Raw genomic sequence first — 13926 nt, 5'->3', positions numbered from 1 at the left:
CGGAGTTAGCACAACGTAGGTATATATTCTACTAGCACTTAGCGTTCGTCTTTTTCCTTCCACCTCTGCAATAAAACACGTCGCATTTAATAAGAAATGAACTTGATAGTCTCCCTGTTTGGGGCGTGCCGGGGTGATGATACAGAGCCACCATCACTTCTTCTATCTCGTCGATATTTTAGTTTATTCCTTTCGATCTAATAAGAATGACGTGATTCGGTAATAAGGAAAAATAACTAGACGAGGAAGTGATGAGGGACGTAGAGGAGCATTGGATTTATAGGCCCCGCACCATTGATGCAATTGTGTGTATACCCGTGGCATTTGTGTATGACGAAGGGGCTTGTATGATGTGTACGAACCCCAGGTGGCGACAGCTGACCCTTTTCTCATATCGGCCCGATGTATTTATGATGGGGCTAGATCCTTTTTTATTCCTTTTTTCTTATTTCACAATTTCAAATGTAAACCTCACTCCCTCCCCCCCACCTCACCCCCACCATCGCGTGTGTTAGCCTTTTTTGACGTCATCCACACGGTTCAATGCGTCCACTTTTGGATTATATTCCACCTGTTTCTTCTATTGGTTCAACTAAAAAATATGGAGAGCTCGGATTATTATTAAACTTATCCGAATTTTATCCAGGCAAAGTTGTGTCAACTGTTGTCGTTTTGTTTGCTCATTAAAAAAGGCACTCGTCCGTTTCTCCCCCCTTTTTATTACGTGTGTCTCATTTGAAATTTCATTATTACGTCAAACAGACGCGGAGGAGGAGAACGAACGAAAGTTTTTCTCGTGAAAAGCCTGCGGCATATCCGGCCGCCCAGCAGCGGGCGGTCGAGAGCCTGGGATGTTGTTCAAACACATTCGCTTGTTCATAACACATGCGGCACAGCAGCGGACATTTCAACATGTTTTTTAATCATAACTGCGCTAATGTTTTGTGTATGTGTGTGTGTATAGCCTCTTATATGAACGGGAGCTTGAACTATATATGTGTGTATCCTCATCCAGCTGATTACATATCCATTTTTATCCGGCCCTCTACACACATCCTGTCTAGCTCTCTCTCTCTCCACGCAGTTGAGTAGAGTTCTAGACACACACACACAGAACGGGCACGGCCGGTAGAGCACACACAGGAAACGAACTAGTCGACTTTTCTCGAATGTGTTTTATCGACCCAAGTCGAATGGAAACGCAGACGGAAAAACATTTTCTGGTGGAGAGAGAAAATCCTGGCCGGCAAATAATCAACGGAAAATGCTGGGGGGGAAGCAGAGAAAAGCGTTAGCCCTTGGCCTGTGTCAAATAGTACAAGAACTATCGATCCTACACGACGATAACACGATCGACATCCAATCTGGGTCACTTTTTTTCTTCTTTCAAAAAAGATTTTCTTATTCCAAATGTTTTCCCTTGACTTTTTAGGGCGCATCATAAATTGATAGTCGGCCGTGCGACAGGACCGACACACACAGGCCTATATAGACATGTAGATATTTATGTATACATGTATAGGCCTCTATAGATATATATATAGGAGGGGGGGGGGAGAAGAAGCCAAAAGAATCCGACGGATTTTCTCTCTCCCCTTCACAAAATATTCCCACCAAAAGTTTTTTTTTTATTTTTTAATAATTTCCAAAAACATTTTTATATTCCTCAAAACGAGGCAATTGAATTCTTCTTTAACTATTTCTTTTATTACAGTAGTTTGACATTCCAGTCAATGATTCTGCGCCGGGTTTGTTTCAATCATTTTATTAGATACATGTAGATCTACCGTTCCGGCCGGATTGCAAATTTTGTAGTTTAGCGACATATCTTATAGGTGAAATAGAATCACATAAAATAACACAATAACAGAAGCTTTTGCGAAAGTAAAAAGAAAAGATCAAAATCTTAAAGCTAAGACTCTTACGAAGGAGATAAGACACACATGCGGAGGATCCTCTAGCTAGCTCTTCTTTAGTGATGGCTATCTAATTTGTTTTCGGGGTTTTTTTCTTCTTCCACGCCGGTCGGTTGTAGGGGGGGGGATTTTGAAACAGGGAAGAATGGCGGGTCGTCTAATAAATAAATAGATGGAAGAAGAAGAGCTAAAAAGGGAAATGTGTGTATAGAGATACATAAGACCGGCGGCGGCCTCTTCTTCTTTTTATTATTATAACACACAGCGACAAATAAGCGCAGATTGTTTTTATAAGCCGTATAGCCCGATATTCTGTATACATATATTCATGTAGGCTTGATACAGATAGATTTATGTATTTATTTTATATTGGACACTGTCGTGTTAATTGCCGGGCGGTTCAAGTCCGCGTCGCCGCGCTCTCTGCCGCAGTCGCCGCAACCGTTTTGCGCCGCCGCCTCTTTTTCATTTTTTCTCTTTTTCCACCCCGAATCCACAACAACAACAACAACAACAACCCAATGGAAAATATATTGTCTGTGTGTGTGTGTGTTGTGTGTACAATAAATAATATAATACGACATCTGATGTTATCTGACGTCTATACTATATCTCTCTCACTTTTGGTTAAACTTTTTCTTATTTTTTTTCGGTTCACATGTTAACAGGGGCCCGTTGGCTAATTTAAACTCGCCCAGTTTCTTTTTATCACACGGATAAAATGGGCACGGGCAATTTCAAATCAGACCGTTTATTTACGATTTGAAATTTTGTCTGTTTTGTTTTATGGACGGGAAGACAAAACATTTCGATACGGAGAGGAGCAATTCCCCTCGTTTTATTTAGAAAATCAAATTTCATTTCATTTTATCATTTTTTTCGAGGGGTGTATTTTCACCCCTCCCTTTTTAGTAAAATTTCGAACCAAACGAAATTGACGAGACGACGGTCGTAAATTATTTCGGCGGGCGGAGAGCAATTAGCGAAACGTGCCGCGTCTATTATATTATTATACAATCTCTTCTTTCTTTCTATTCGTTCTTTTCTTTCGATCAACGTTTTCGGATACTAATTATTAGGATCGGTTGTATTATTCTAATATCCCGCGTCTGGCGCGTGTCCAATCATCACGGCGGGGGCGCAACATTCAATTGAAAAAAAAAAACCCACGCCATTGAAATGCAAACTCAAAAAACCGAAAATTCCCGATGATAAAAGGAGGGGGACCATTCCTTCTCCTCCCCCCTCCATGAAATTTAAAAAATAAAATGTTTAAACGATCCGTTACGGGCGACGTCATGTTTCTCACAGTCACGCTGCCATCAGAAAGGAAAGAAAAATAAGAGAGAAGCCTCTCCCGATCATATAATAATAACGCGCCCAAAAATGAAATTGATATGAAAGAAGCTAAGAAGAAGCCGGTGTGTGTGTGTTTTTTGGCGGGGGGTTTGACGTCATTGTGTGGCACGTGACCTATTAAAGTCATAAATATAAACGCGTAGAGACGACTATAGAGCGTTAAGGGACGGGAATTTCCAGCCAGCCCGTTCTGTTGTTGGGTAATATAGGTGTGTGTGTGTGTGTTTTTTTTTATTATTTGGCTGTGGCCGGCGCCCATTTACACCCGTTTCACACAGCGTGCCATCCAGTTTTTTTTTTCTTCAGCAGCAGCACTACCATATTTATTACACGGATAAATTTTGATGTCCCTGGTTGTTGTTGCTGTTGTTGCTGTTGTTATATTGGCTCCGTGACGCTGCAGCTTTTGGCGCAGTCAAAAAAGGAAAAAAAGTTTCCGCATCGCCGAGTTATTAGTTGAAAAAATGATTGGAATTTTTAACTGGTTCGAATTCAAAACCCCCCATGAAAACGCATTCGTTTTTTTGAAATGTACGTCAATGGCATTTTTTCCCCCCCTGTCCTTTCTGGCCGTGACGACCATTTCTATTTCGTTTGTCGAAGGTATTAAATCAATCTGCGGATCAATTATCGATTGAACAACAAACACGATCGACGACGGCGGCCGACGGCCTTTTTTTCCTGAATGGAAATACCAGGAGCATCTCAAATTACTCCGACGGCCATTATTACACATTTCATTCCAAACAACGTTTCTATATAGTAGATATCTTGGCCCGAAATAGATGCAATGCGGCGTGAATAATAGCCGGATTATCCTCCAAGGCGGACGGGATTATCCTTCCCAGCACCCGGCAGCAGCAGCAGCAGCACTCTGCCAGCCAGTAGGGGGGGATTAAGAAATTCTTCTTTTGATTGTCTGTGCTGTAATATAGCTGCTGCTGCCCATGGAGAGTGTGCAACAGTGGAAGATCATTTACAACACACAGCACATATATACATCTAAAGCTCTAATAAATATCAAAAGAGCTGCTGGCTGGTCTGGTCTGGTCTCTGAAATCCTTATATAGCGGAGCCTAGGAGTCGCGCCCAATCACGAAATGAACAACGGCCATGACAACACACAGCAGCAGCAGCAGCAGCAGCAACACATCACCACCATTGTGCGCATATAAAAGACTCGATGATGCGCGAGTGGAATCGAATAATGTACACAACAAGAAGAAGAAGAGAATCTAAATCTAAAAAAAAGGGGGCCAGCAGAGTCTCTCTCTCTCTCACCAGCAGCAACTTGTAATGGCAACCGATGAATAAAAGCGTGTCGTGTGTGTTGGCCAATGGCCCCTTCTTCGACGCCCAGGCTGATATGGCTTATATCCATTACGCACCGCTACACACAAGAACAAAACGCGCAACCTCACGTAGATAACCGTTTTTTCTCCAACAAATTCCAGCCGGTTTTTTTTTCTTTTTCAATTCTATCAAAGATTCCATTTTTTTCCCCCTTTTTCTTGTGTGGTGATTCACAAAACACCTGGACGTGTGTGTTTCCACCCCTCCTAGACCGGATATAGTTTATAGTCTGCCAGATATTAACAGGAGCGCAGCGCGTGCGGGTAGTTAGGATATACATGTCGGCCATCAGTTATACGTAGACGAGCAAGTTATATTTTCGATCGATTGAAATGTCAAAGAGGGGGGTGTGTTACATGTGTGTGCTGCACAGAAGCGATGATACGATGTCGTGTGCGCCCATGGACGGAACAAAGTGGGAGAACCCCCCACTGACTTTTCCTTATATTCTGACGAAACTATACCCACACATGATCAGGTTGCATGCGTGAAACCATTCATATATATCCCGAACACAACACAGAAAATGTAGATTGGGGGTGAGCGAAGTTTGGCGTATACATATATATATACCTGTTTGTTTGTTTACGGGAGACTATTGTTTAATGCTCATCATCTGTTTGGCTGTTTTTTCTTTCCCCCTCTTCTATTTTTTTTCCACCCCTTTTTTCGGGGGGGATAATAGGTAGGTCAGTCGTATATGTGTACACGATGCCTGTCATTAGCCTGTCACTAAGGTCATCTGCTAGTCACAGCAACTCGTCATCATCATCATCATCATGGAGCACCGAGCACCGAGCAGCAGCAGCGGCGGTGTGGGCGGGACCCCTCGTCATTTGTCACTCGGCGGGCGACTCTCGGCTCTTTTACTCTCATTTATCCTCCCCAGTAGCAGCAACAGCAGCTCCATTATGCCCAGAGAAAGTCAGCAGGAAGACAACAAAAAAAAAGGGAAAGTATAGTATGTATATAGAATAAATATAAAAGCTCCTTTTATATTAGAAAAACTCTCCACCCACTCGACTTGTATTGAGATGCGCGTACAGCTCTTGTCGGTACCTCAGTGAATGAGCCGCCCCACCAGATCGGTTCACCTAGACGCACACAGCTCACTCCCGCTCATCACTCCCCCACTTCCATTTTCGCCAAAGGACAAGAATTGAAAATGTAAAACGAGAGGGGACGACGTTACGGTAGGTACTATAGTATAGTTCCTTATGGGTCTCCTCTGTAATTTGGTGAGCGACGACACAACACACAACACAGCAGCGACGACTAATTATTTTCCAACCCTTGGTCTATACTATATCATATCTTGGCGAGTTCTTTTTTTCCTCTGTGCTGTGTACGTGCTGTTATTCTACTACCGGATGATGATGACTCTATCCACCAGTCGACTCGACGGGAAATCTACAAGAGCAATTATCCGCGTTTAGTTTTGTTATTTTTCCTTTTTTTCTTGGTAAAATGGGAAGAAAAGAAATGTGTACATGTTCTCTCCTTTCAACTTCATTCACGATTTTTGAAAAATGAAGTGGTAAAGGTCAACTTTTGGGCTGCGTTTATTTTTTACACATTCGGTGTTGGTGACCCCGCACCGTTTTCAGTTCATTTTTTTTCTGTTTAATGGACCCATTTGGGGCTGTTGGGTTATTTTATTCTTTGGGGTACTCCCGCAGAAACCGCAGCTGCGAGGGATCACACGAGCTGCGATGAAGTTGTCAATCACTGGGGTTGAAATTGTAATGCGCGCTGTTTTTTAAAAATGAATAAATAAAATGGTTGAAACCCTGTTTGACCAGGTTTTTCAATTCCCTCGGTGCCACTTGAACAGTTGCCCAGCCCCACCCTGCATAATATGCGGACCGCGTGATTTGTACACAATCGGATTTAGAAACTATGAAATATGCTGCCACTCAACTATCAAAGAGGGGGGGGGGGAGTTTGGATTTCAAAATATGCAATTTTAAAAACGACCCCCCACCTTCTCCTGTTTGTGGTGACATGTGTAGGGATTCCCAGTCCGCCGTTTAATTTTCAACAAATTTTTTTATTTGATTCAGTCTAGTGATTTTGGGGTGTTTCAAGTAGTAGTTTGATTTCCAACAAGAGCTTTCATGAAGCCGTCTTCATTATTTATTTATTTGGGCTGTTTGTGTGATCCCGCGTCGCATTTTCTCAGTTTGCGAGGGAAAATCAGCCACCTGGCGGTCGAATATTTAACTTTGTATTCAATACCGAATGACGCTGCCTAGCGGTTTCCCTGTAAAAAAACAAGGGCTACATTCCCTAGATGCAGGTATGTGTGTAAACAATCTCAAAACAAAAACGCAATTATTAACCAAAAACTCTCATGATTAGTTTGGTTGCATTCAATCAGATTTGCTGCATGTGACATGGAGCCAAGGAACTATAAATGTGGGGATGTGGTTTGGGTCATGGCCGGCAAAAGACTTGGCTGGTGGGCCGGACGTGTCGAAAACGTGGAGGAATTACGCCAAGACTTGGTAGGAGACGTAAACGACAAAACTATTGCTGTCGTGAAATATCTAAATGAAGAAAATTACCAATTTGTGGAAGATGAAGCCATCATTTGTGCCTATGACTCAGACCGGAAGGAAGAATACATATCCATTGGAATGAGTAAGTTTTGGTGCTGGGTTTGCCAATAATTACCGTTTCTTTGTATTCTTTTTGTACAGGGAAAGTGATCAAAACTTGTATGTTCTCAGAACGATTTCATTCCAAGTCTAGTGCCATGTCATTCTTTCATATAGAATCATTACCAGGCATGATTTTAATACTTATTTCATTATTTACAGAAAAATATTTCGAGAAAAAAAGATTAAATGAAACAAGTAGTCCCTTCATAAAATTCGCCAACAATGTCAAACAAGCCGAGCAGTTGACTGGTGGTAACCCTGATATAGTTGATGATGAGAAATATCAACCGAAGAAAGCTGTACCTGCACAGTCAAAGTATATTGAATGTTATGTTACAGTACAAGGCTTTTTTCTTAAATAACCATTTCCCCTTTTTTTAGGTACAAAGACATTTTTGTTGATCCCAGAGTGAAAGAATTGAAACCAAAATCTCCCATTAAAGGGGGAGCAACCAGTTCTCCGCGACGTCCTGGCCGCCCACCTGCCAAAGAAGTCGTCACTCCTAAAGTCAATCACCCTCGCTTTCAGGGCCAATCGGATCACGAAGTGAGAATTAGGAGACAAGAAAAATCGCCTGCTACTGGATCGCCAGGAGTCGGCGAGTACAAATGTGACAGTTGTAGCTTTCAGACTACTCGCCTCAATCTTATGGTTTTCCATAAGAAATCTGAACACCTGAAGAGCTCAAACACTGCTACCACCAGAACACCTACTACTACCAACATCACCAAACAAAGAGCTGCGCAGAAGAGGCCGTTGAATTCGCCAACCAAAAAGACGACTAGTAAAAAGAGTAAGACAGTCGCAGAACCAGAACCTGATGGGGACCTGTTTGATCAAATCAAGCGAAACTTAGAACCCAAAGAGACAACCGATAGCAAACCTTCTCCTCAGTCGAAAACGTCTGTCAAAGCCTCGCCGAAAGTAGCCAAAACTCCTAAACCGCCTCGTACACCTCGATCAGCCAAAGTTGCAACCGCTGCAACGTCGGCCAAAACTCCTACAGTTAAAGCCAATGACACCAAGACACAATTCAATCCGAAGAAGAAATGGCTCAAGTCCCTTCAGAAAGAAGCTAACCCAGAAGTTAAGAACAAATTGATGGCAGATTGGGACGAGGATGACGAGGAAGAGAAGCAGCAACAGATCCAGAGAACAGAAGTGTCTTCAACTAATACGGAGAGTCAAGTAGAGCCAACAGCAGATAGTGATTCGGATGACGACACTCGGCCATCGAAATCCGGCCTCCTTCATCAGAGAAGCGACGACGAAGAAGATGACGACGACGACGCAGCAATAGAGACTGACACACCGATCCTCAAAAGTCCCGAGAAAATCACCCAGGATGATGAAGAGGCATCGAACACAGAAGCGTCGTTTATAGCTGGAATCAGCGCCGAAATAGATAAACTCAATGCCGATCTCGATGCCACTAATCATGAAACACGAAGTTCAAAGATTAACGGCGAACCCGAATCCACCAACAGTTTGTCTCCTAGAAAAGACACGAGCCCAGCATTCGTGAACGGCGTCGAATCGCCATCCCGTGATCCTCAACCTTCAAAGGGCGAAGAAGAGATCAAGCTCGACGTGGCATCTCTTCTAGCCGAGACTAGTGTACCTATTATCCCAGACATAACCGAGCTTAGTAAAGTCGTTGAAAACGAGGTCGGGAAGAGAAAATCCTCCCAGTCAGACGACGAGGAAATGGAACAAGAAGTCGAGAACGAGGAGATCGAAAAATCCAATGCAGAAGCGCCAGTGGAACACGGAGAAATGGATCAAGTGGTTGAGAACGAGATCGAGAAGACCAATTCAGATCCACCAGTAAACGAAGAAGAAAAAATAGATCAAGCAGTTGAGAACGAGATCGAGAAGACCAATTCAGATCCACCAGTAAATGAAGAAGAAAAAATGGATCAAGCAGTTGAGAACGAGATCGAGAAGACCAATTCAGATCCATCAGAAGACTTAGAAGAAAAAATGGATCAAGCAGTTGAGAACGAGGTCGAGAAGACCATTTCAGATCCATCAGAAGACTTAGAAGAAAATATTAATCAAGTTGATGAGAACGAGGTCGAGAATACCATTTCAGATCCATCAGTAAACGTAGAAGAAAGTATGAATCAAGTTGATGAGAACGAGGTTGCAAAGGCCAATCCAGAGCAGACGATGGAGGAGGAAGAATTAGGTCAATTGCAAGATAATGATGCCAAAATTAATGAAAATTTAGAACCTTCAACAAATGCAAGAGAAATGGATCAGGTGGTAGTCGAAGAAGAAAAGAACATTTTCTGTGAAACTTTGTCAGTCGAAAAAGAAGTAACAGCAGTGGCCTTGCCAGAAAACGGAATTGAAACCGTACTGGAGAATGGAGTCGAAGTTGCAGTCGAGAATGAAGAGGAAATTGTGTCCATGACTCAAAATGGAGAGGCAACCGAAGTCGTCACAACCAACGGTGGCAGCAACATTCTGATGCAGGTCGAAGGAGGAGAGACGTACATGGTCGTGTGGGAACCCGGCTCGAATATACATGAATTCTTGGAGTGCGGAGGTGACGGAGAGGATACCGGTGGCACTCAGACGTTGCTTATCGATCCATCCTCCCTGCAGGCCGGAAGTGACTTAGAAAACCTATTTCAGATGGCGGTCGCCGCCTCTGCCGTATCCCAACCTCAACAGAACGAGCAGTCAAATCCAACGTAAGGCCCGTTGAGTATAAAAACCATTTTTTTTTTTCAAGTGTTGTTACTTTTTTCACCAATTCTCTGGAATTCTACGTGCAATCTATATTCTACACTGCGAATTTCCATTTTCTTTTCAATTTTTTTTTGAAGCCTTGAGAATTGTCTGGCACATGAAAGAACACCGTTTTAGGTTGAAAGAGCAAATTTGCACTTGAGTGGCATTTCTACCGTAGCTCTGTTGTTTAATGCAACATTTTCTCGTCTTTATATCTTGATGCGAAGTGGAAAACGATGCCGATAGTGTTGATGATCATGATGATGACCTTTGTATTCCCCACCTCCTACCCTGATACACTCCGAACAGAGATACGACAAAACAGAAACAAGAAAAAAAAAGTAAAATACACAAACGTGTATTGTTTTATTGAATTTCCGAGTCGCAGCCTTGATTTTTCTCTCATTTCCCTTCCATTCTTCTGTCTTTCGGTTTGAACCGAAACAATGAAAATGCTTTCGTTAAAAATAACAAAAAACAAACAACCGCGAGGTGCAGTAGAAAGTTTTTACAAGTGTGGGTCAGTAATTCAGTAGTGGGGTTATTGTGTGTAAATAAAATAACGATGCATTATACCTAGCTAGTTTTGACTTGAAAGTTGATGGATCTGTTTTTTTTTCCCATGTTTTGTTTATTGATTACTCTCTTTGTTATTTACGTATTGGAGGATTTCATTTCATTTTCTTTTAGAACGTCAGTCACTTCCAAAGATGGTAAAAGGTCAACCAAATGTGCGTCTTCCAAGGGTACACCCACCAAGGGTAACTTAGGCATTTATTTATTCATTCATTTGCAAGGGGTTTTAAAAACATGCGTATGTCAAGGTAACAAGTCCCAACTCGCCGAGGAATTGCTCAACAAACATGGAGATGCCGTCAATAAAGGTACAGTATAATAAATTTTACAAAAATTACTGTGAAGTGAAGAGAGCAGAAAGTGCAATTCAAATAATCTGGCAACGTAATTAATGTGAAAGAATTGGAGCCCAATACGTTGGTGTGGTATAAGAAGAGTCCTCGGCTTTTCCTGCCGGGAGCCGTGATCGAGTCGTCAGATCCCAAATCCATGACCCTTCTGGCATTCAACATCGAGCAGCCCAATAATCAGTGCAAATACCAACGCAATCGAGTCATTGCTGCCTTTCACCACGAGCTTAACCTTGAACTTCTGGTATGACGAGATTGATGCACGATTTCTCTTATTTACGGTTGACAATTTTGCTTTTCTTCTCATAAAACATGTTCTGCTCGCAACAGACTTTCGGCAGGACTAGAAACAAAGCAGCCGACCGCCAAAAACTCGACTTCTTCTTCGATCACGCATCCAGTTTCTCTGATTTACGCAACAAACCGAATTTTACTCAACTCACCGCCAGACAGTATTTAACTTCCTGCCATCGCTGTATGTATCAATTGCACAAGAGCATTTCCTTATAAAATGGCCCTTGTTTTTAAATTTGATTTTCCAACATTTCAGCGCCTGTAAAATTGTTTTCCGAACGCTACTTAACGTCATCCCCAGAGATGATGGACCTTTCGTTATTTATGGACAACAGTGATTCTGAAGAAGAGGTATATCTTGGTGTTATTAAACTTTTGTGAATCATTGGTTTCATTTTTGCAATTGTTGTAGACTGTAGTAGAGTCTGAAGAGGAATTGAGTAGGAGGCGAGAAATTGTGAACACGATGCTGGAAAAACATGTTTTGACCGATTCCTGCCTTCAGCACCTTGCTGACTTTGTTGAATCACCTTCAGAAGAGAGGGCCTTCAGGCTGAACCTGTACGAGTCGAAGAGCTGGATTCAGTTGACTCGTTCCGCAACTACATCTGGCATTCTGGAAAACTCACGCGAGGCAAGTATATTTACTGCATTGATCGTGATTGTTTTATTTTTGGCCTCCGGGTGGTCCTTCAAAGACCCCCTGTAACGCGGGAAATATTCTCTACTTTTGGACAAGACAGCGTATAGTTCGGGTTCTGAATAATATGCTATCCGTCATTACTTTCCCTGGCTCGCTGGGAAACGTGACGAAAGTTATTCAGCGACAGGAGAGAGAAAGAGATACCGGTCACGTGATGTTGTAATTACGTGATCATTAGGTCCTGCTGGGTTTTGCGCGGAAAGGTGACATAAAACTTCATGAAATTTTAGACGGTGGGATCGAGAGAAGATGGATGCAATGTTGCTGCTCGCATCGCCGAACATAATCCGCTGCACATGCAACACCCGTGTGGAAATGTTCTTGGCGCTTTTCTGATTGTCAACGGGTGGTTTCACTTGCGTGGGTAAAACGGTTATAGACTAGCCTCGAATATTTATATCGTCGTGAGTTGATACCAGTATTCACCGAAATCGAGAAGGGGGGTTTCATTTCATTTTTTAAATGGTCTCGTCAGCATGATGGATCTTTCGTCATGTACTTGATCTTGTTTCTTTTGTTTTTAGCCATCGTGCAAAACTTGATTTTCAAATTGTGTCACGGTTAAAAGGATAAATGAATCACTCAACGAATATGATTTAATCATTTATACATTTATCCTATGCAAATATGGATTGCGTTTTCTAATCGACTTTCTTCTCCTGAAACGAATAATTTTAGCTATACAGCAAGGTGGCAGATTTTCTCGACGAGAACGTGCATCGTGTCCGAAAACTAAAGGAAGGAATCGACCATAAAAGAGCTTTCGTACTAGATTTATTGATGCCAGAAGTATTTTTCTTGTGTTATATTATTGTGATACAGTTCTTGTTTAACTTAATTTGTTTCTGTATTCCAATAAAGGCTCTAGTCTATGGTGTCCAACAAACATTCCATGTCACATACCAGGAAGCTAAGGAAATGGTGGTCTATGGCTTGAAAAATGTATCAGTCAACACATCAATTTAGATATTTGCATGATTCACTGCTTGCATCAAATTTAATAATAATACCACAGTGTTGTTTCTTTTGAATTCTTTTGACTGTATTTCTGTCTGAATTCTTATCTATTTGTCAATGCCTATACACAGTAATTTGCAGAAATAAATTTTCAATGATGATGATGTAGTTCCTCTGCCTTATTGCCAAACTTCTTTTCCCAGTAGACTATATACTCTTTCTTCATTTCCTCTCTACGAGCAAAATACTCTGGATATTGAGCTTTCTCATCTGGGCTCCAGAGGTCTAGCACCCAGTCAGGAGATTTGAGCTCTCGTCCATAGGCTGATCCTCCTGGTGATGTAGCATCTGTTTTATTTTTTAAAGATGAAAAAATTTAATGAATAAAACAATTAATAAGATCAATTATGATGTTACATCGGAAAGGGTGGCTGTGTTGTTTCTGAAACAGTTCCTCCTTTGTATCCTCAATGAGAGTTTGCACTTTGAGGGCATCGGTTAGATGACGGTTTTCTTCGAATTTCTGTCTAACACATACAGCAGCGTACCGATATGCAGCTCTGAAAAGTGTACAATTGACACGTTAAGACGTTACTATTTCTGACAAAATAATTAAAAATTTGTATGAGTAACCTGTTAGGTGCATATTCAAAGACGTGTTTCAAAGCACTTTTATAGAGTCTACATACTTTTTGAGTATGACCAAGAATCTCAGTTTGGAGATACGCCATCTTGAACCTTCAATTCAGAAAACAACAGAAAAAAACAGCTGCCTAGCAGAACGAAAATTACACCTTGGTGTCATGTATAAGTTTAACCAACTATTTGATCATCATATTTTACTGTATTTCATTTCTGAAAGATATTATAGCATTTAAAAAACCTATAATTTGCACGCATTTGTAGATTTATGTCATTTTATATTATTTATGTAAGTATAAACGAGCATATGTTATTTCGAACTCAATGCAGATGTGATCTCGAGTACTTACAAAAGATTGAAAATTATCAC

The 13926-nt window shown here is 41.6% G+C and overlaps 2 protein-coding genes across 4 annotated transcripts; one reads left to right on the top strand and one right to left on the bottom strand.

Moving 5' to 3' along the window:
• Positions 1–6787: 6787 nt before the first annotated feature.
• On the top strand, positions 6788–13075 carry LOC124192399. Of its 3 annotated transcripts, XM_046585642.1 has the most exons (13): positions 6788–6927; positions 6990–7271; positions 7451–7607; positions 7673–9230; positions 9300–9994; positions 10725–10795; positions 10859–10918; positions 11011–11204; positions 11291–11435; positions 11511–11605; positions 11667–11888; positions 12636–12746; positions 12819–13075. In XM_046585642.1, the coding sequence occupies exons 1-13, from the start codon at positions 6870–6872 to the stop codon at positions 12921–12923; spliced, it is 3753 nt and encodes a 1250-aa protein (XP_046441598.1). In that variant the 5' UTR covers positions 6788–6869; the 3' UTR covers positions 12924–13075. The 3 variants fall into 3 exon arrangements, with proteins under 3 accessions (XP_046441598.1, XP_046441597.1, XP_046441596.1); XM_046585641.1 differs by having other exon boundaries at positions 7673–9994; XM_046585640.1 differs by having other exon boundaries at positions 7673–9994; positions 10725–10918.
• Positions 12978–13706, bottom strand: LOC124192405 (NADH dehydrogenase [ubiquinone] 1 beta subcomplex subunit 9-like). The gene is made up of 3 exons (XM_046585652.1): positions 13548–13706; positions 13332–13474; positions 12978–13262 (listed from the first exon to the last, which is right to left on the bottom strand). The coding sequence occupies exons 1-3, from the start codon at positions 13643–13645 to the stop codon at positions 13066–13068; spliced, it is 438 nt and encodes a 145-aa protein (XP_046441608.1). The 5' UTR covers positions 13646–13706; the 3' UTR covers positions 12978–13065.
• Between the last annotated feature and the right edge of the window lie 220 nt (positions 13707–13926).

Source organism: Daphnia pulex, chromosome 4, assembly GCF_021134715.1.
Source record: "Daphnia pulex isolate KAP4 chromosome 4, ASM2113471v1".
Lineage (NCBI taxonomy): Eukaryota > Metazoa > Arthropoda > Branchiopoda > Diplostraca > Daphniidae > Daphnia > Daphnia pulex.
Note: the sequence above shows the minus strand (reverse complement) of the source record. Positions and strands in the feature narration are given on the sequence as shown.

Excerpts from the sequence above, each read along its gene's own strand:
- LOC124192399 (XM_046585640.1), top strand. The coding sequence starts at position 6,870 with ATGACGCTGCCTAGCGGTTTCCCTGTAAAAAAACAAGGGCTACATTCC. Across the intron at positions 9,995-10,724 it reads AACGAGCAGTCAAATCCAAC|AACGTCAGTCACTTCCAAAG; the intron begins GTAAGGCCCGTT and ends ATTTTCTTTTAG. Across the intron at positions 10,919-11,010 it reads TGGAGATGCCGTCAATAAAG|AATTGGAGCCCAATACGTTG; the intron begins GTACAGTATAAT and ends TTAATGTGAAAG.
- LOC124192405 (XM_046585652.1), bottom strand. The coding sequence starts at position 13,645 with ATGGCGTATCTCCAAACTGAGATTCTTGGTCATACTCAAAAAGTATGT. Across the intron at positions 13,475-13,547 it reads TTTGAATATGCACCTAACAG|AGCTGCATATCGGTACGCTG; the intron begins GTTACTCATACA and ends TACACTTTTCAG. Across the intron at positions 13,263-13,331 it reads ACACAGCCACCCTTTCCGAT|ATGCTACATCACCAGGAGGA; the intron begins GTAACATCATAA and ends AAAATAAAACAG.